Source organism: Panthera onca, chromosome C1, assembly GCF_046562875.1.
Source record: "Panthera onca isolate mPanOnc1 chromosome C1, mPanOnc1 haplotype 2, whole genome shotgun sequence".
Taxonomy (NCBI): Eukaryota; Metazoa; Chordata; class Mammalia; order Carnivora; family Felidae; genus Panthera; species Panthera onca.
This window is the reverse complement of record NC_138346.1, coordinates 185,236,218-185,255,635: the sequence shown is the minus strand read 5'-3', so window position 1 is coordinate 185,255,635 and position 19,418 is coordinate 185,236,218. Positions and strand designations below refer to the sequence as shown.

The following is a 19,418-nucleotide window of genomic DNA, read 5'->3' as shown; positions in this document are numbered from 1 at the left end:
ATTTATTTATTTTGAGAGAGTGTGAGCAGGGTAGGACAGAGAGAAGGGAGAGAGAGAATCCTAAGCAGACTCTGCACTGTCAGCTGAGAGCCTGATGTGGGATGTGAACTCATAAACCGTGAGATCATGACTTGAACTGAAATCCAGAGTCAGACCCTTAACCAATTGAGCCACCCAGGTGCCCCTCTATTATCTGTATTTTGAGTCTAGAAAGCAAGCTTAAGAAATATGCTGTATTATATTTCATCAGCAGTACTGATACATTTGGGTGAATTCTTCTTTTCTCAGTATCCCCCAGATGTCCTAAGGGTCCTGGCCCTTCCAGGAAGTGACCTTCCTTACCACCTAGAAGGGTGGACCCTGGAAAGCTAGGTACCAGGACAGTTTTCCTGGGAGGGTTTTGTAATTACTGGTTCCATAAAATCAACTATAGTTCCTTAAAAGTGGCGTATTATACCTGATTAAATAAGTAAACATCATTCTCAAATATGACATTTCAGGCAAATACTTTTTGTATAACTTTTTTTACAATGATATTTTAAGGGCATTCAGTAAGTAAATTCAGCAAGACTTTCTCAAATCTCACTGGGGAGAGAGTCTTTGAGAATCATGATTCAGGAATATTGCATTTATAAAAGCAAAGGTTACTAAATTTTTTAGAGTTTAGATAGCTTAAGAAGGAAGAGAGCAGGCTTCCTTGCATATCTAGAAAACAGACATTAAGACAATATTCCAAAGAAATCACTATAATCATCTCTCATTAGTTCATTTAGTCCTGTGTAATTAATTTTCATTTCACTGGATTTAGTTTAGTGGTCTGCTTCTCAACTAAAAAGAGTTCTGGAAATTCTGACTCAGTCCTGTGGAATGGTCTGGAAGTTGTCCAGTTGTTCATGCAATGGTATCAGAAGCCTGTACCCAAGAGTCTATTCTTTGAAGTGTCAGTAGTTTGAGATACCTGCTACAGTTCTTTTCCAGGGGGCTCTGAGACCATCCTTTATTAAAAAACAAACAAACAGACTTGGCTTCTAGTTTATTGCAGATCCTTCAGACTAGCATCTGTGTAAAACAGAATCTCTCTGTAGATGACAAAGACTTAAAATAGCTGTGGTCAGTTTATACTGGTAATTTTTAAAGGTGAAAGGTCTAATGAGAGTTTACAACATGAATAATGCAGCTAACCAGCAAGTTCTTTCTGTGTCATACAAAAAGAATATTAAAGCCAATTCAAAAACGTTCTAACAAAGTGTCTCTAAGAGTAGTTCTTTTCAAGAACTGTCAAGGAAGACAGTGAATATTATAGCTGATTTCTAAAACATGAATGAACATAATTTTTGCAGAGGAAAAAAATCTTGACATATAACATATAATCTTATGGCATAATATATGTACCAAGGCTATACTAAGGATCTCAAGTAAAAAGATTTAGTAAGTCTGGTATAAGTCCTAGACATCTACCTAGAAGATTCAAATTTTTTTTTTAAACGTTTATTTATTTTTGAGACAGAGAGAGACAGAGCATGAATGGGGGAGGGTCAGAGAGAGAGGGAGGCACAGAATCCGGAGCAGGCTCCAGGCTCTGAGCTGTCAGCACAGAGCCCAACGCGGGGCTTGAACTCACGGACCGTGAGGTCATGACCTGAGCTGAAGTCGGACGCTTAACCAACTGAGCCACCCAGGTGCCCCTAGAAGATTCAAATTTTAAAAGTAAGATTGTTACCAAGTAAGCATTTTATTTATTTATTTATTTTATTTTTTAAAGGTTTTTTTTTTTTTTTTTTTTAATTTAAATAATCTCTATACCCAACATGGGCTTGGAACTCATGACCCTGAAATCAAGAGTCTCTTGCTCTTCCAACTGAGTCAGCCAAGTGCCCTATTAAGCATTTTGTTTTATTTACCTGTTTTTTATTTTTATTTATTTTTTTAATGTTTATTTATTTTTTGAGAGAGAGAGTGCATGTTGAGGAATGGCAGAGGGAGAGGGAGAAACAGAATCTGAAGCAGGCTCCAGGCTCTGAACTGTCAGCATAGAGCCTGATGCAGGGCTCAAACTCACAAACTGCGAGATCATGACCCGAGCCGAAGTCGGTCGCTTAACCAACTAAGCCACGAAGGTGCTCCTTATTTTTACTTTTTAAATTTTTTTATTAAAAACATTTTTTTTTAATGTTTATTTTTGAGAGAGAAAGACACAGTGCGAGTGGGGGAGGGGAAGAGAGAGAGAGAGGGAGACACAGAATCTGAAGCAGGCTGCAGGCTCTGAGCACAGAGCCCAACACAGGGCTTGAACCCACGAACTGTGAGATCATGACCTGAGCTGAGGTCGGAGGCTTAACCTACTGAGCCACACTGGCGGCCCATTTACTTTTTTTAAGTTTATTTATCTGAGAGAGACAGAGTGAGAATGGGGGAGGGGCAGAGAGGGAGGGAGAGAATCCCAAGCAGGTTCTGTGCATGGTCAGCGCAGAGCCCAGTATAGGGCTTGAACTCATGAAACCATGAGATCATGACCTGAGCTGAGATCAAGAGTCAGTTGCTTAACTGACCGAGCCACACGGGCACCCCCCAAACATTTTAAATAATAACTCGAATTAAGACTGGAAACACTAAACTCTTATTTCCCAAAATCTGGCAAAACACCATTGGGACTTGTAAATAGAAACCTTATGTATAAAGAGGGCATTGACAAATCTCTAAGAGGAGCTTCCCATAAATTATACAATGTTTAGGATATTTATGTTAATTTTACCTGTCCAAATTTAAACTAGGGAGGGCTGAGCGTCTTTTCTGATTTGAGAACTTTTCTCATGAAACTTATCAAAAGTAAAAAAACAAATCTAATTATTTCTAGTACATTTGAAAGGACACCTTGTGATTTTTCCAGGGATCCTATGGGATATCTCTAAGATAGCTTTAGTTAGTAAAAATATACTGAAAGTTTTATTGTTTTCTATATTTAGGATCTGATTTTGGGAAGGCAAACCTTCAAGGAGTTGTCAGTGAAAATGCTTAAGATAGGAGTGTTGGTGCTTGAGAAATAATACCCAGGTATTTTACCAGGGTGACAATAAAACATTTTAAAATGAGCATTGAAGGTAACCAATTTTAAATAACCACAACTTTTTCATGAGGAGCCTTTGTTTGTTTTCTTAAGTAATTAAGGACATAATTAGCCAGTATAAAGCAAAGAAAATTATTCTAATAAGACACAAAATAATTGCTATCTGGGCATATTACACAGAAAAAAAAAAGAATAGCTTTTAATATTGTAGGTGAAGGCGATAAACTGTAAACCAGGGAAATTGGCCCATCAATACTGAACAAACTTAGCTAAGATTTTAACCAGTTCATAGCTTTTCAGACTCGTGGCGTGGTATTATAAACCATGGCAAATAAAATTCTCTTGCTAAGTTTTGTTCATTATTTTCCTTTATATTCTGTAACATATTTACAATTTACTTGAGGACAGTTCTTAGGGGGTCATCAAGGTCAAATTTAATTTAAAATTTTTTTTTAAATTTAATTTATTTAAATTCACATCCAAATTAGTTAGCATCTAGTGCAACAATGATTTCAGGAGTAGATTCCTTAGTGCCTCTTACCCATTAGCCCATCCCCCCTCCCACACCCTCTCCAGTAACCCTTTGTTTGTTCTCCATATTTATGAGTCTTTTTTTTTTTTTTTTAATGTTTCTTTATTTTTGAGAGAGAGAGAGACAGAGTGCGAGTGGGAGAGGACAGAGAGACAGACAGACAGAATCCAAAGCAGGCTCCAGGCTCTGAGCTGTCAGCATGGAGTTGCTGCGGGGCTTGAACTCACAAACCGCGAGATCACGACCTCAGCCAAAGTCAGATGCTCAACCGACTGAGCCACCCAGGCGCTCCAATGAGTCTCTTCTGGTTTGTCCCCCTTCCTGTTTTTATATTGTTTTTGTTTCTCTTCCCTTATGTTCATCTGTTTTATCTCTTTTTTTAATTTTATTTTTTTATTTTTTAAAATTTATATCCAAATTAGCATATAGTGCAACAATGATTTCAGGAGTAGATTCCTTAGTGCCCCTTACCCATTTAGCCCCTCCTGTAACCCTCAGTTTGTTCTCCATATTTACGAGTCTCTTCTGTTTTGTCCCCCTCCCTGTTTTTATATTATTATATTTATATTATTATATTTTGTTTCCCTTCCCTTATGTTCATCTGTTTTGTCTCTTCGTCTCTTCATGTCCTCATATGAGTGAAGTCATACAATTTTTGTCTTTCTCTAATTTCACTTAGCATAATACCCTCCAGTTCCATCCATGTAATTGCAAATGGCAAGATTTCATTCTTTTTGACTGCCGAGTAAATACTCCATTGTATATATATACCACATCTTCTTTACCCATTCATCCATCGATGGACATTTGGGCTCTTTCCATACTTTGGCTATTGTTGATAGTGCTGCTATAAACATGGGGGTGCATGTGTTCCTTCGAAACAGCACACCTGTATCCCTTGGATAAACACCTAAGTAGTGCAGTTGCTGGGTTGTAAGGTAGTTCTATTTTTAGTTTTTTCCCTACTGTTTTCCAGAGTGGCTGTACCAACTTGCATTCCTAAAATGATACTAACATGCAGTGCATTTATCATTGCTATCTTAAAATGAATCAATAAGTAAACATTTAAAAATGTCTCAGACTGTCCAGCCAATCATAGTCAACCCATATAATCAAGAGCTAATAATAATGTTTTGAGGTGCTAAGTTTTGAGATTATTTAAGTATGTTAAAGATGTTTGTGTCCTCCCAAAATTCAGATGTTGAAGCCTATCCCCCAATCTTCTGGTATTTGGAGGTGGGGCCTTTGGGAAGTAATTAGACTACCACAACAATCAATATGTAGAATATTTTTATTACCCAAAACATACCTTGCATGGTTTTGCAGTCAATTCTCCTTCCACCCTTGGCTCCAGGCAACCACTGATCTGCTTTTTGGGGCTATAGATTAGTTTTGCCTATGGCAGAATTTCGTATGTGAAAAATCATACAGTATTGACTCTTTTGTATTAGACTTCCTCATGTTCCTCAAGTACTCCTGTTCATTTTATTTATTTTTTTAAAGATTTTTTAAATGTTTGTTTATTTTTGAGAAAGACAGATTGGGAGTTGGGGAGGGGCAGAGAAAGAGGGAGACACAGAATCTGAAGCAGGCTCGAGGCTCTGAGCTGTCAGCATACTGCCCAACATGGGGCTAGTACTCTTGTTCCTTTTAATGCTTAGTATTTTCTTGTGTAAATATGCCACTATTTGTTTGGTAGATATTTGGGTTGTTTCCAGTTTTTGGATATTATGAATAAAGCTGCTATGATCATTCATGTACAAGTCTTTTTATGGACATATGTTTTCATTTTTTTGAGGTATATAACTGCGAATGGTCCAGCCATTAAAATAGTACCCTAATCATTGCTACCATCAATGGGAGTAGCTTAGCCATAAACAAACCTAACACAAAACCTGATTATATAGAGGAAAATTAAACTTATAAAAGTAGAGAGTCAACAAAGTTCAGATTGCCACTTAAAATTTACCTTTAGAAGTTAAGAAAAGATATGTGTGGGCAGCCCACATGAGGTACACTTCTCATCTGTGGCTCTGTGAGGTGAATCCATTGGGCATTTTGGTGGAGTACTTGCAGTACTGTTTAACAGGTAATTTTCCAAAAAAGAAAATCATGACTCTTATCTAGATATAAAATGAAAACATTTAAAGATTAAAAAAAAAAAAAGCCTCATCATTAATGAGGGGATCAGATGTTATAACCAGTTATCAATTTTTTCCATTATCAATATTTATGATTGAAAGTTGGCAAAATATCAAGGATCATAATTTCATTAATATTGTCCCCATATTGATACTCATCTGTTTGAGCAATAAAGTAAAGGCAAGCAATTCATAAATTGTTAAAATGCCTATACTTTTCCTTGGCTTTATTTCAGCAAAATCACTATGTTGTAATTAAGATTGTTTAAAATAAATGGTATTATCTTTATGTCAATTATATCTCAATAAAACTAGGAAAAAATGTTAAATAATTCATCAATATTTTATATTATATATTGAAATTATATTTTGAGTATACTATATTACATTAAATAAGATATATTAAAATTTTAAAAATTGTGTTATCTTGATAACAGTGCCAAATTAACTTTGAGGCCTTTTATTTCTTAACATTATTAAAAAATAAGTTCTATTTAGAGGGTGTTTATTCTGCTGCAGATGAACCATGAATTTTGCACATAAACTTTGTGATGGAATTTCATAAATAATGGTCATCATGGAAGATATTGCACAATGTTGTAATATCACCTTATAAATTACTGTCACTTTTATTGCAATTTCACCATTTCTTAAAAGCAATGTCTAGGGCCTTATAACATTTGTTAAGGTCTTCTTTAATCTTTTCAGTGCTGGGATATTATAAACAAAAGCAACAATAGCAGTATGTTCATACTAAATCTTAATATGTTACTGGTACCAAAGTAGTCTATAGAGATCAGCTTAGGATTATTTGGCAGTGACTCTTCTTTATAGTCATGTATGGTGAACATAATCTAAGGTGGCCCCCATGGTTTCCTTCTCCTCTGGGTGTTCACACATTTGTGTGTTGCTCCTCCCTTTGAATGTGGACACTACCTTTGACTTGCTTCTAACAGAACAACAGGACATAGTACAGGTGATGAGATATCACTCCTTTGACTATTTTATGGTATGTAAGACTCTGTAGTTAGTAGGCTCACCATAGAGACTGTACTTGTTTGATGAAGTAGGTAGCTATGTTGGAAAAGCCCATGTGGCAAGGAACTGCGGTAGCTTCTAGGAGGTGAGGTGGCTTTCAGTTGATATCCAGCAAGCAGCTAGGGCCCTCAGTTTTACAACCACAAGGAAATGAATTCAGCCAATTACAATACTGGGCTTAGAAGTGGACTCTTCCCCAGCCTAGCCTCCCTTATGAAAACACAACCTAGGCAACACTGTGAATGTCTCACTTTGTGAGACCCTAAGCAGAGGACCTAGCTAAGCTGTGCTTAAATTTTTGATTCACAAAAACTGAAATTAATTAGTTTGTTTAAAGTGGCTATATTTGTGATAATATGTTATTCGATAGAAAATGAATACATGATACAGATGTACTTATTACATTTTCTTGCTTTAATTTCTGTATATTGCAATGTCAGTTTCATTATATCTGGTATGTGGAAATTCTTTTGACTAAATTATTTTTAATCTTTTAAAAGGTGAAAGAGCCAAACTGCTAAACAGATTTCTTTCGTTTTTGTCTCCCCATCAAATGGTAAATGTTAAGTGTTTAAGTTTGTAAACTTAAACACTCTTTGGAGTGTTCTCCAAATTCTCTTTGGAGAATTACATAATTCTCCAAAAATGGTTGTATCATTTTATACTCCCTCTAGTGATATTGAGAGTTCTAGTTGGCCTACATCCATACTAACACTTGTTATGGTCAGACTTTAAATTTTAGTCATTCTAGTGGGTGGGTAGTGGTATCTCACTGTAGTTTTAACTTGTATTTGCCAGATGAAAAATGATGTTGAGCATGTTTCTCATGTACAAATTGGCTATTTGTATATCTTCTTTTGTGAAATGTGTGCTCTAGTCATTTGCTCACTTAAAATGAATTGTTTAGTTTATTATTATTACTAAGAGATGTTTATACATTCCAGGTATAGATCTTTTGTCAGATACATTGTGACTGTATTCCTCCGTCTATGGCTTGCCTTTTTCCTTTGAAAAATATTTGCAACAGTAACTTTCAAAGAGCAAAAGGTCAACCTCCCTGGTGGTCTAGTGGTTAGGATTCGGTGCTCTCAAAGAGCAAAAGGTCTTAATTTTTATATTGTTCAGCTTGTGAATTTTTATTGTTTTGTGAGTTCAATTTGTGAATATTCATCCTATGTACATCCAAGAAATCCTTGCCTGTCCTGAGATCATGAAGATTTTCTCCAGTGTTTTCTTCTAGAAGTTCTGTAATTTTAGCTTTTACATTGGGTCTTAGTCCCTTTTGAATTATTTTTAACTTTAAAAATTGTGATAAAATACATATAACATTTAATTATACACATTCTCAAGTATACAATTTAATGGCATTAAGTTTATTCACAATGTTGTGCAACTATCACCATTATATTTCTAAACTTTTTCATCACCCCAAGTATAAACTCTGTAGCCTTTAAGAAATAAGGCTTTCCCAGCTTCTGGTGGCTCTATTGTACTTTCTGTCTCTATGTATTCACCTATTACAGGTACTTCATGTGAGTAGAATCACACAATATTTGGCCTTTTATGTCTGGCTTATGTCACTTAACATAATTCATTTTGTCCATATCTTAAGTCAATTTTGGTAAGATATTTTTTGAGTTTTTCTTTTTTAATTTTTAATGTTTATTTATTTTTGAGAGAGAGTGTGAGCAGGGGAGGGGCAGAGAGACAGAGGGAGACAGAGCATCCAAAGCAGGCTCCAGGCTCTGAGCTGTCAGCACAGAACCCGATGCCGGGCTCGAACCCACAGACTGTGAGATCACAACCTGAGCTGAAGTCGGACACTTAACCGACTGAGCCACCAAGGTGCCCCTTGAGGTTTTTAATTTATGTTATTGGCATAAGTTGTTCCTGGTATTCTCATTCTTTTATTGTCTGTTGAAGTGTTGCGATAGCCCATCTTTTATTCCTAAGAATGGTAATTTGTGTTTTCTCTCCTTTGCTTCTTGATTTGTCTTACTAGGAATTTTTTTTTTTTTTTTTTTAGAGTAAACTCTACATCCAATGTGGGGCTTGAACTCACGACCCCAAAATCAAGAGTCACAGGCTCTAAACTGACTGAGCCAGCTGGGTGCCTCTGTCTTACTAGGATTTTTATTAATTTTATTAATATTTTCAAAGAACCCACTTTTGGCTTTGTTAATTTTTTCTATTTTTTCTTTTCTGTCATTGATTTCCTTTTAGAAGCATGTCCTAAACCATTGAGGCTGCCTCTAGACCTCATGACAGGGCTCTTCTGTTCCTGCCCCCCCCCCCTTTTTTTTTAATTGAGATGTAGTTGACAGACAGTGTTTTAGTCATTGATTTCTGCCTTTACTTGTATGTATTCTTATATTTTGATTTTTAAATTTTAATTGGCTTTTCTTTTTTCAGTTTTTAATCTAGAGGCATAAATTAGTGTAAGCATTTTATTTTTTATTTTTTTTATTAAAAAAAAAATTTTTTTTAACGTTTATTTTTGAGACAGAGAGAGACAGAGCATGAACGGGGGAGGGTCAGAGAGAGAGGGAGACACAGAATCCGAAACAGGCTCCAGGCTCTGAGCTGTCAGCACAGAGCCCGACGCGGAGCTCGAACTCACGGACCGTGAGATCATGACCTGAGCCGAAGTCGGACGCTTAACCGACTGAGCCACCCAGGCGCCCCTAGTGTAAGCATTTTAATGTAAGCATTTAAAGCTATAATTTCCTTCTAAGTGCTCCTTTAACTGCATACTATAAAGTTTGATATGTTGTGTATTCATTTTAAATTAATCTAAATTATTTTCTAATTTCCTTTGTCATTTCACCTTTGATCAATAGCATATTTAGAAGTGTGGTTTAATTTCCAGATGTTGGGGAATTATGTAAAAATTGTAATTGATTTTGAATTCTGTTGTGTTCAGATAACATACTTTATAGGATTTCAGTCTTTTGAAATTTCTTGAGATTTCTTTTATGGTCTAGCCTGTGGTCTTTCTTGATGTATGTTCAATGTATGTTTGATTAGCTACCCGGCATTCTAACTGGTGCCTTCTCAGCCTGGGATGTTTCCCCTTTTTCTGGGTTTGCATTTTTGTGTTGCCTTTTCCCAGTGCCTGAAAACTACTGCTTCGTATACTTTGTCTAGTTTTATGGGGCTTTGTAGCAGAATAGCTAGTTTTGTTCTCCTTCATACAGTTTGTCTAGTTTTATGGGGCTTTGTAGCAGACTAGCTACTTTTGTTTCCATAACTCTCATAGTTGCAGGTGAAAGTTTGACAGTCTTAATGCCTAAAATTGAGAGTTTTTTCTTAGGTCTCTCATAAGTGAGAACCTGTATTTTGTTTCAAGTTAATGAAAGTGTCATTTCTACTTTGTCATTTTCCTCCTTAGATAACTTATTACATATAACAAAGTTGTTTAACATGACTTTTGTCCCTGTTATAATCTCTCTCTCTCTCTCTCTCTCTCTCTCTCTCTATATATATATATATATATATATTTTTTTTTTTTTTTTAAGTTAGGTATGATTTTTCTTTTTCCAGTAAAATTAATCATTTCAGTCTTTATTCAGTCTTGCTAGTGACCATTTGTTTCATCATTTTTCAACCAGCTTAAATCTTTAGTCATTTTAGCTTCAAATTTCAAAATAATTTACATTAAACCTGTAAGTTTTTCTCTATTTTCTGTGATCACATTGCTGTTAAACCACAGGAGGAAAAAAAAAACACCTTTCTACTTGGCTAAACATTAGATAAATAATATTAAGAACAATTATACATGCATCTATATTGGCATTTACTTCTGTTCTTTGACTATGATGGCTTATTTCCTGTTTATTCAATCTTTTCTTTAGTGCTAATAATTGTATGTGTGCCTTCTGTGTGCAGTGAAGTCTGTTCACTTTCGTTAATTTTGTTTTTTAATTTAAGCAGTACAACTTATTTGTAGATTTTTTATTTCTTAAGTTCTACTTTCCTGCTTTTTCTATCTCTGTCATGATTATATCTTGTACTCATTATTATAATGATCTATAGGATTTAAAAAGAAAATGTAATTGTATTCAGAGAGTATCAAGTTTGAATACGTATATTTTATAGTTTTCAAAAATATATTGCAAACTATAAAAATATGGAATGCTTCCTGAACTTGTGTGTCATCCTTGCCCAGGGGCCAGCTAATCTTCTCTCTATCATTCCAGTTTTAGTATATGTGTTGCCAAAGTGAGCACAAGTTTGAATATATTTTTATAAAAATATAAAGTAAAAAATTGAACATTTTCATGCTTTTAAAATTATTTTGTTTTTAAGTATTTTAAATTATTTACCCTAAATTTAAGAATGTTGTGATTTCGGGGTACCTGGGTGGCTCAGTCGGTTAAATGTCTGACTTCAGCTCAGGTCATGATCTCACATTTCGTGAGTTTGAGCCCCGCATTGGGCTCTGTGCTGACAGCTTGGAGCCTAGAGCCTGCTTCCGATTCTGTGTGTCTCTCTCTCTCTGCCCTTCCCCTGCTCACATTCTGTCTCTCACTCAAAAATAAATAAACATTAAAAAAATTTAAAAATTTTGTGATTTCTGGATACATCTGAGTATGTATTTTTTTTTTTTAATGTTTATTTATTTTTGAGAGAGAGAAAGTCAGAGGGAGAGTGAGAGAGAGAATCCCAAGCAGGCTACGTGCCATCAGTGCCTGACATGGGGCTCGAACTCATGAATCATGAGATATGACCTGAGCCAAAATCAAGAGTTGGACACTTAACTGATGAGCCACCCAGGTGCTCCTAAGTATATATTTTTATAGATAACATTTTAATTTTAGCATTAACTATACAATTATCACCATTAAAAATTAGCCTTTGGCCTTAACATATGTTATGTCTAGACCTGCACATAAATAAACTTACTGGTGATATGAATTCCTTAATTCTGCAAAATGTTCCTCAGCTGCCATGTGCTCTGTTATGAATACTGAGGTAAATGATAAATATCTTTAGAACCATGAATTGGAACAGAAAGAAATTAAGTAAATAGTTGTTGGGTTGTATTTAGAACCATACTTGGATTAGACAAGAAATCTATTTTATTCATGTTATCTGAGAGGAGGAAGGATTTGACAGGTTAATTAATTTGTCTTTTTGCTTACTTCTAAGGCCCTTTGCTGTTCAGATACTTTATAATCTCAGCAGAATTCTTTCTGAAGTTTGCAGTTTCACAGTCCATAACAGCAATCTGACATGGTTGTCTTCTTAAAAAATACAAAGGAAGAAACATGTGGGCAACTGTTTTCCTGAGGTTTGAATAGTGTAAGTCATGAGAATGGATTTTTAGGGTTCTACTTTGTCAGTACAGAATTCTAAGTCACAAGTGTGATAGAAGCAACCCATTTCTTTAATGAATTTATTTTTGTGTATTTGTTATTTTGCAGAACTGCTAAAGTGAGAAGCCTGTGGCAGAGACCCTTCTTGCCTGGCCTAAGGATAGTAATGCAGTTGATAAATAGTTGTGAACAAATAAGAAAAAGCAGATGTTTAATCTTCCATACCTCAAATTGTTGAATGCTATCCAGTCCCAGGGAAATGTTAAGCCCTCCTAGTGCTGACACAGCCACAGGAATATTGGCACACATGTATTATAATGCCAGTAAGTTTAAAGAAAGTGCTTTGTGTGGGGATGTTAAACTCTGGGAGTAAGAGTGATGCTTTCTTTGGGTTAGATGAAGGACATAAAATATGACTCCCATTCTCTAAAAATCAAATATTTAAGGAGCTCCATGCTCTGCCTCCTCTCCCAATTTATTATTGCACAGCAGGCTAGAGAGAAGTGTATTTGCTGCTGTTGTCAGAATCATCTGCTGAAAGGTATTTATAGCACAATGGTTCATTACATTGATTCTAGAGATTACCTCAGTTCACCAACTTGGCTGAAGACAGGAATACTTCTGGCTAGCATACATAGTTCATATGTAGGGTAACTAGGTGCAAATATATTGAAGAAAGGGTACTTTCTGCTTTACCACTGGCATGATTTTAACATCCTCGTGCTGCCGCCTTTTTTTTTTTTTTTAATAATGAGAATAATAATAGCGCATATATTATAGGACTGTGATGAGGACTACCTGGGTATTATGTGTAGTGTGCTTAGAATAGAGTCTAGTACATAGTAAGTACTTACAAATGTGTAAATGTTCGTTGCTGTTATGTCATCATTATATATTACTATTATTATTGTTCAGGAGCATGGGCTTGGGTATTAGAGACTGGACAATGTTGATTAAACTTAAGGCTGGCCTTAACTTAACCTGAGATGGGGATAGACCATGGTTGGTTTCTTAGTTGTGGGAGTGTGGGCTTTTGTGACTGACCCTGATAATTACTTGTTGAGAGGTTGTAGATTTCAGAGTGTTTCCATTTTCATTAGGACTTCTAGAGAACAGGGGATTCTGAAATAGGAGCTGTGAGAGCCAAGTGATGGACTAGTACATGGAAGGAAGAGTGAGTGTCTGTAGCTACTAGGTGGGGGCGAGTTTGCTTGGGTAATTAGAACAGTGGCTTTCAAATTTTGTAGACTCTGACCCCCTTTTTTTAAAAAAAATTTTTTAATAAACTCTATTTTTGAGGGAGAGAGAGAGAGAGAGATTGAAGCAAGGGAGGGGCAGAGAGAGAGAGAGAGACAGAGAGAGATTGAAGCAAGGGAGGGGCAGAGAGAGAGAGAGAGGGAGACACAGAGTCTGTAGCAGGCTTGAGGCTCTGAGCTATGGACACAGAGCCTGAGGCAGGATTCAAACTAACAAACCATGAGATCATGACCTGAGCCGAAGTCAGATGCTTAACCTACTGAGCCCCCCAGGCGCCCCTACTCTGACCCTTAATAACAAATAGATTTTATATTGCAGCCCATCACATGTGTTTGCCCTTGTATATTTATATGTATTACCAGTAATAGATGTCACAAACATGCATATTTCATAAAACAGTTCTGTGTAAAGCACTCTGATATTTTCTATTCTATTTCATTCTGTTTTCCTTTTAAGAAAATGTTGGTCCTGACTTCCTGAAATGATTTTATGAGTTAATAAAGAGTTGTGACCTGCAGCTGAAAAGTATTGGTTGGGGTATGAATTAATCCTTTGAATGTTACCCTAGAAAAACAGTTTGACATACTTTGTCATCTAGATAAATGAGTTGGCAGGTGCTCTGAAGCAGGGGACCAAGACTTTTGCTTACTCTGGCTCCCTTAGCTGTTGTTGTTTAGCTCTGCTTGATCACTTGGCTTTACCTGAGCACTTGGCTTTCTTCAGGCCAGGCTGTTTTTGTCAGATGGTTTTTTGTGTGTCTGGGCTGATCTCCTCTACAATGGGAGCTAGCTCCTTGAAGGCAAGACCTATAATAATAGCTAACGGTTCTGTAGCACTTCTGTGCTAGGCACTTTTCTGTTTTACATATATTAATCTTCACCACAATCTATAGATAGGTACCTTAATTATTTGCATTCTACAGATAGGGAAAACAAAGCATACAAGGTTAAATAGCTTACACTTCTTTAGAGCTCTTCTGTAGCTTACCTTAATGTCTTGTGTAACATCTGCCATGCAAATGATTTTATTAATAGTTACTGGTTGAAATTAAACCAATACTTTCTGGACTTATTTTCTTAGCTTCCTATGGCTTTTCTCACCACAAACTTATTCAAGTGATTAGAGAGTAATAGAAATTGAATTAAAAATGATGCTAAACTTTGTTTATGGAGGGAGTACAGAGTTTATTTAAATTGGTCAAATTCAGAATTTGAGTAATGGCTATGCTTTGAGTCCTAACATTAAGTCTATAATACTTCACCTGACCTGTGCTTGGGAATGAATAATGTTGCAGAAATGCCCATGTATTCTTAGCTCCTTAATTTACCAATTTGGGATCTTAATATTCTTTCTTCCAACCCACCGCCCACTGCAACAGCTGTTCTATAGTGGCCCACACCACCAGAGTTAATGGCATTTCTGTCACAGTGTGAGTTTTCAAGTTGGTATTTACAGTTTTGCCAGAGTCTTCACTGCTACCAGGCCTCAGGGTTGGAGGTTGCAACTGACTTGTGGGGGAGGGAGTTTGGTGCTTGTCACTGGGGAGGAACAAGGTGCTCTCTGACGCTCTGATTTGTTACAGGCGGAGTGTGAATGATGTCAGGCAGATCAGAGGACAGCTGATTCATTTGGGATCTGGGACTCCTCACTGTGCCTCATTGCTGCCTCCTGGGCTCTTAAGTCTTTTGCAGTGGGGGTGGGGTGGGGGGATTCTGAATATTATGTTTTAGAAGAACAGTGCTTTAATTTTTCTCTTAAGTTTGGGAAACCTTTGTAAGTTTCCTTTGGCTTATAGACTGCATACCCCTTGTGTGAGAGAACTTCCTGCCAAGACTCCCGAGTGTGAGAGGGCAAAAGCTTGAGTAGCCAGGAAAATGATGAAACGAAGGAGAGAGAGACTGGGAGCACCATGTCTGCGGATTCAGTAAGGAGGCTGGGGTCTCTGAGTGGAAACTGGCACATGTCAGGAAAAGAACTAATGCCAACTAACACACTTTCATTTGCTTGGATAAAGACTCTGCTTTGGAGATGCCAAGAGGGCTGGGCTGGCTTCATAAATTCAAGGTCAAAACACTGGTCCCTGGCAGGGGCCCATGGAGCTTCTAGTTCTGTAAATTGAGTTAGATATCATTTTAGGGGTGCTTAGGTACCTGGGGAACTGGGTTAATGATTAAGATCTTTTTTCCTGCCTTGAAAGCAAATGTGTATTTAAATTTACTGTCAAAGCTGCCTATACAAGCTCCATGAATGTGGGAAACAAATGGAAGTGAAAGTATCTTCTCCTTGGACTAGAGAGGGTATTGTATTTCTGCCCCTGGCCTGTCAGCTCAGGACCTCAGATCTGCCCTTGCAGATCCAAGCCTGAGTCCTTTCAGGTGTGACCTAATTTTATTTGTGTTGGCCAATATAGAAATAAAATAGAAATAGAAGAATACTTAGATAAGGATTTCAAAGCTGGGCAATGGAAGAAGGCTTCCATTTCAGGGTAGCTTTTCCAAGAGCTGCTCAGGCTTATTTAATGAAGAAATGCAGAGCGAATTGATCAGCAAATTAGGGAACCAGGGAATGAAGTGTCCTAGAATCCATTTCATTCATTGATCTGTCTTAAACTGCCTTTGTGTAACTCACAGGGTGGAGGGAATGCACTTCAGATTTTCTTCCCCTGAATGTTAGTGTTTACCTGGAGTTAGTGTGGTATACTTAAATAGACATACTTCTTCAGTGGGCTTTCTTTGGATCATTGCCTTCTGTGTTAGTGGATGCTCATTGATTGAATTAATGATTCAACAAGACCTTGGAAGACTGGACTTGTTTGAAATATATAATTAGAAGGATTGGCATATGTTTTTAAAATGGTTTATTCTCCTACTTAGACTAAAAGTTAAAGACCATAAAAAAGAAGCTTCATGAACTAAAGTATCATTTAAAGTAAAAAGGACTTGTTAGTAAAACTTTAAATTTTTAAAATTAAGCTTGTAGTTTAAGAAAACATAAGTGGTCAGAATCATGCTCTCCAAATGTTGTTGGTGCACTGCTATTGGTAATCATTAGTGATTTTGAATTTAACTTAGGAAAATTCCCCCTGAGGAGCTAGTAAGTAGTTTCTAAATCACCTTTCCTTTTTCAAACAATCCTTTTTAAACTCTAGCCTCAGTGTATAACCAGTTTGCAGAGTGTTAATTACTAGCCAGTAGAGAATGAGATTTGGTTTTCATAGATTTATAATCTTGATTATATATTCATCAACATGACTAAGCCTCATTTTATGTGATAAGATTTATAACTCCATAAGCAATATTATTTAGGTTAATAAGAACTGTCTTTTCCAAAATAGTTTTTAAAATGTTTTTATTTATTTTTGAGAGAGAGAGAAAGCGGGACAGGGGATCTGAAGTGGGCTCTGTGCTGACAGCAGAGAGCCTGATGCAGGGCTTGAACTCACAAACCCATGAACTGTGAGATCATGATCTGAGCTAAAGTCGGATGCTTAACTGACTGAGCCACCAAGGTGCCCCAATAAGAACTGTCTTATTGTATGTTCTAATTAGCTGTAGCTTGTATACACTAGGAAGTTGAGTTTTGAAATAGTTCCTTAGAAAAGTGAAAATTCTTTTTGAAAGTGAGGAATTAATCCAAAATTAATATTTCTACTTCTTGTAATTTTTATTAATATGTTGAGTTTGTGGAAATTTGTGCACACCGGTAATTTTAAATAATTTTCTGCCTTCTACATTATCATTTTGTATCCTCTTTTTGTGTACTCATCTGAGAAATATGCTGAAGCCAGCTACAGGAATAATTAGTAGTAAATATTTCCTTTGAATATATGTAATTAAAACAAGTAAAATGTCACCATATTCAAATAGCCAGTAGTAACAACATAGGCAACTAACATTTTTAAACAGGTGCTTGTGTGATACCTAAGTTTTTAAAAAATCTTTGAAATGTTGTGGCTAAATATGGTGTTTGTATGGAAAGCCATGCTCCTACTATAGCAAATTAAATGCTGTGCATCTGTCAATTATTTTTCATCATCTGTGACATATCAATCAATGATCAACAAAGTAGAAATCCATATTTACCATCTGTTTTCAGTCTAATGAGGTTATTTACTTAATAGTCTTCGTTAAGACTTAACACATCAAGAGGGCTAGGTTGTTTTTAGGGGAAAAAAGTAAACTAAAATACTAAAATTTAAATAGAAGCAAAATTTATTGTACAGAATTAAATGATGTTATTTAATGTACTCATTAGTCAAGAATTAGCTAAATAAATTGGTGTTATGGTAGAGATAATCTAATTTATGAACTATTAATGTTTTACTTTTACGGACATACACATTTCTCTAGGAAGTTTTAGTCATTGAACATAAAATATTACTTCTTGCTAATTGATGATTTGTAGTAAACTTATAATATATTTCCAGAAGCCAATTCTAAATACTTTGAATACCCAAAGCTTAAATTTTTGGTTTTAATTCTGTGGATTAAGTTTTAGTCTCAATGGTCATTCTGTGCCAACACTACACTGAGGTATGATATGTGAGAATGATTTTTGACCACTATTTTTGAGCCTTTTGCCTAAACTAACCCACTTTGAATATATTTCTTTTTCGTTGAGAAATTATCCCTGACCCTTCTTTTTTCTACTGTGGTACCTTGTCAGAATCTCTACTCTTTGCCGAGGATCTGAAGTAAACCAGCACATGTTTTCACCCACATCGGCTCCAGCTCTTTACTTCACTAAAATCCCATTTAGTGCTGATTGTGCTTTGGCTACTTCTCCTCTTGCCTTTTTCCTGAACCCACAAGTTCACAGCAGTCCTGGCAGTCCCTGTTCCAGCCGCCCACTGCTGTGGAGGTAAGGAAACCTGCTGTGATGTGAGTGTGGCCTTAGTGATTGCTTTTGGCCAAGTAGGTAAAAACCCAGACCTTTCTCCTTAATGATGGGAAGAAACAGAATAAAAGTCACAGAGAAGAGTAAGAGGAATTTCAGAGATTTCTGCTGTATTCAAAATTCAAGAGAAAGTAATATAGCATATCAGTAGTTAAGACAGTTATGTGCCCATTGTGACTATTGGACAGCCCTCTGACCCCTCCATAGGAGAAGCATAGCATGGCAGAATGCTAGAGCTCTCTAAAGGTTAGCTAGTCCAAATGCCACATTTTATACAACAGGAAAACTTGATTCTTAAGTAGGTTAAATGATTTCTTCATATTGCTGAAAATAACCTTCTTCTCTTCAGTTCTTTCTGTCTTTTCGTATAATCAGCATTTGAGTAATACTATGTGCTGGATGGTGTTTTAGGCATGAAGAACAGAAGAATGAACACAAAGAGGTAAAATACCTGCCCTCCGAGGAACTTAGATTCTAGTGGAGGGAGACAAATGAATGAATGAATATATAACAGATGGACATATGTGATATGGAGAAACAGGATGAGGAGAATAGGGAATGTGAGGCATAGGGGTTGACATTTTATATAAGATAGTCAGGGAGGGTCCTCACTCATAAGTTGACATATGAGCAAAGACCTGAAGGACAGTCACAGAGCTAGAATTAGAGATATCTGAAGGAAGAGTGTTTCAGACAGAGGCAACAGTAAGTGCCAGAGACCTGACCTAAGAGCTTGCTTCATGTGTTCTTCCACAGAATCCAGTGAGGCTCATGTGGAATGAGTTAAGAGGTAAAAAGTGGGAAATGAAGTCTGAGACATACGTGAGAAGCCAAATGGAGTAGAGCTTTAAATCCATTACTGGGACTTTTGTTTTTATGTTGAATGACATAAGAAGCTGTTGGAGGGTTTGAAGCAGGAACATGTTATGATCTGACTTAAATCCAAAGGATCCCTGTGGCTATAGTTAGAAGGGTACCTGGGGTGCCTGGGTGGCTCAGTTGGTTAAGTGCCGGACTCTTTGATTTTGGCTCAGGTCATGATCTCACAATTCATGAGTTCAAACCCTGCATCAGGCTCTCCACTAACAGTATGGAGCCTGCTTGAGATTCTCTCTCTTTCTCCCTCTCTCTCTGCCCCACCCCTACTCACACTGTGTGTCTCCTTCTCAGTA

At 36.5% G+C, this 19,418-nt stretch overlaps 1 protein-coding gene and 1 non-coding gene across 8 annotated transcripts in view; one reads left to right on the top strand and one right to left on the bottom strand.

The window, feature by feature from the left end:
* Window positions 1-19,418, top strand: part of MAST2 (microtubule associated serine/threonine kinase 2) — a 220,508-nt gene that overhangs the window by 104,147 nt on the left and 96,943 nt on the right. For 2 of the 7 annotated variants that reach the window (XM_078451967.2, XM_060625592.3), the window contains one exon: window positions 18,016-18,210. The exons of 3 other annotated variants lie outside the window; for them this stretch is intronic. In XM_078451967.2, coding sequence (XP_078308093.2) covers window positions 18,016-18,210 — 195 coding nt within the window. Of the gene's footprint in view, window positions 1-14,741; window positions 15,275-18,015; window positions 18,211-19,418 lie in introns of those variants that run through there. 2 more of the 7 variants (XM_060625594.3, XM_078451970.2) reach the window with 2 other exon arrangements.
* Window positions 10,899-11,004, bottom strand: LOC132673985 (U6 spliceosomal RNA). The gene has a single exon (XR_009608314.2). It is a non-coding gene; the product is annotated as a U6 spliceosomal RNA (small nuclear RNA).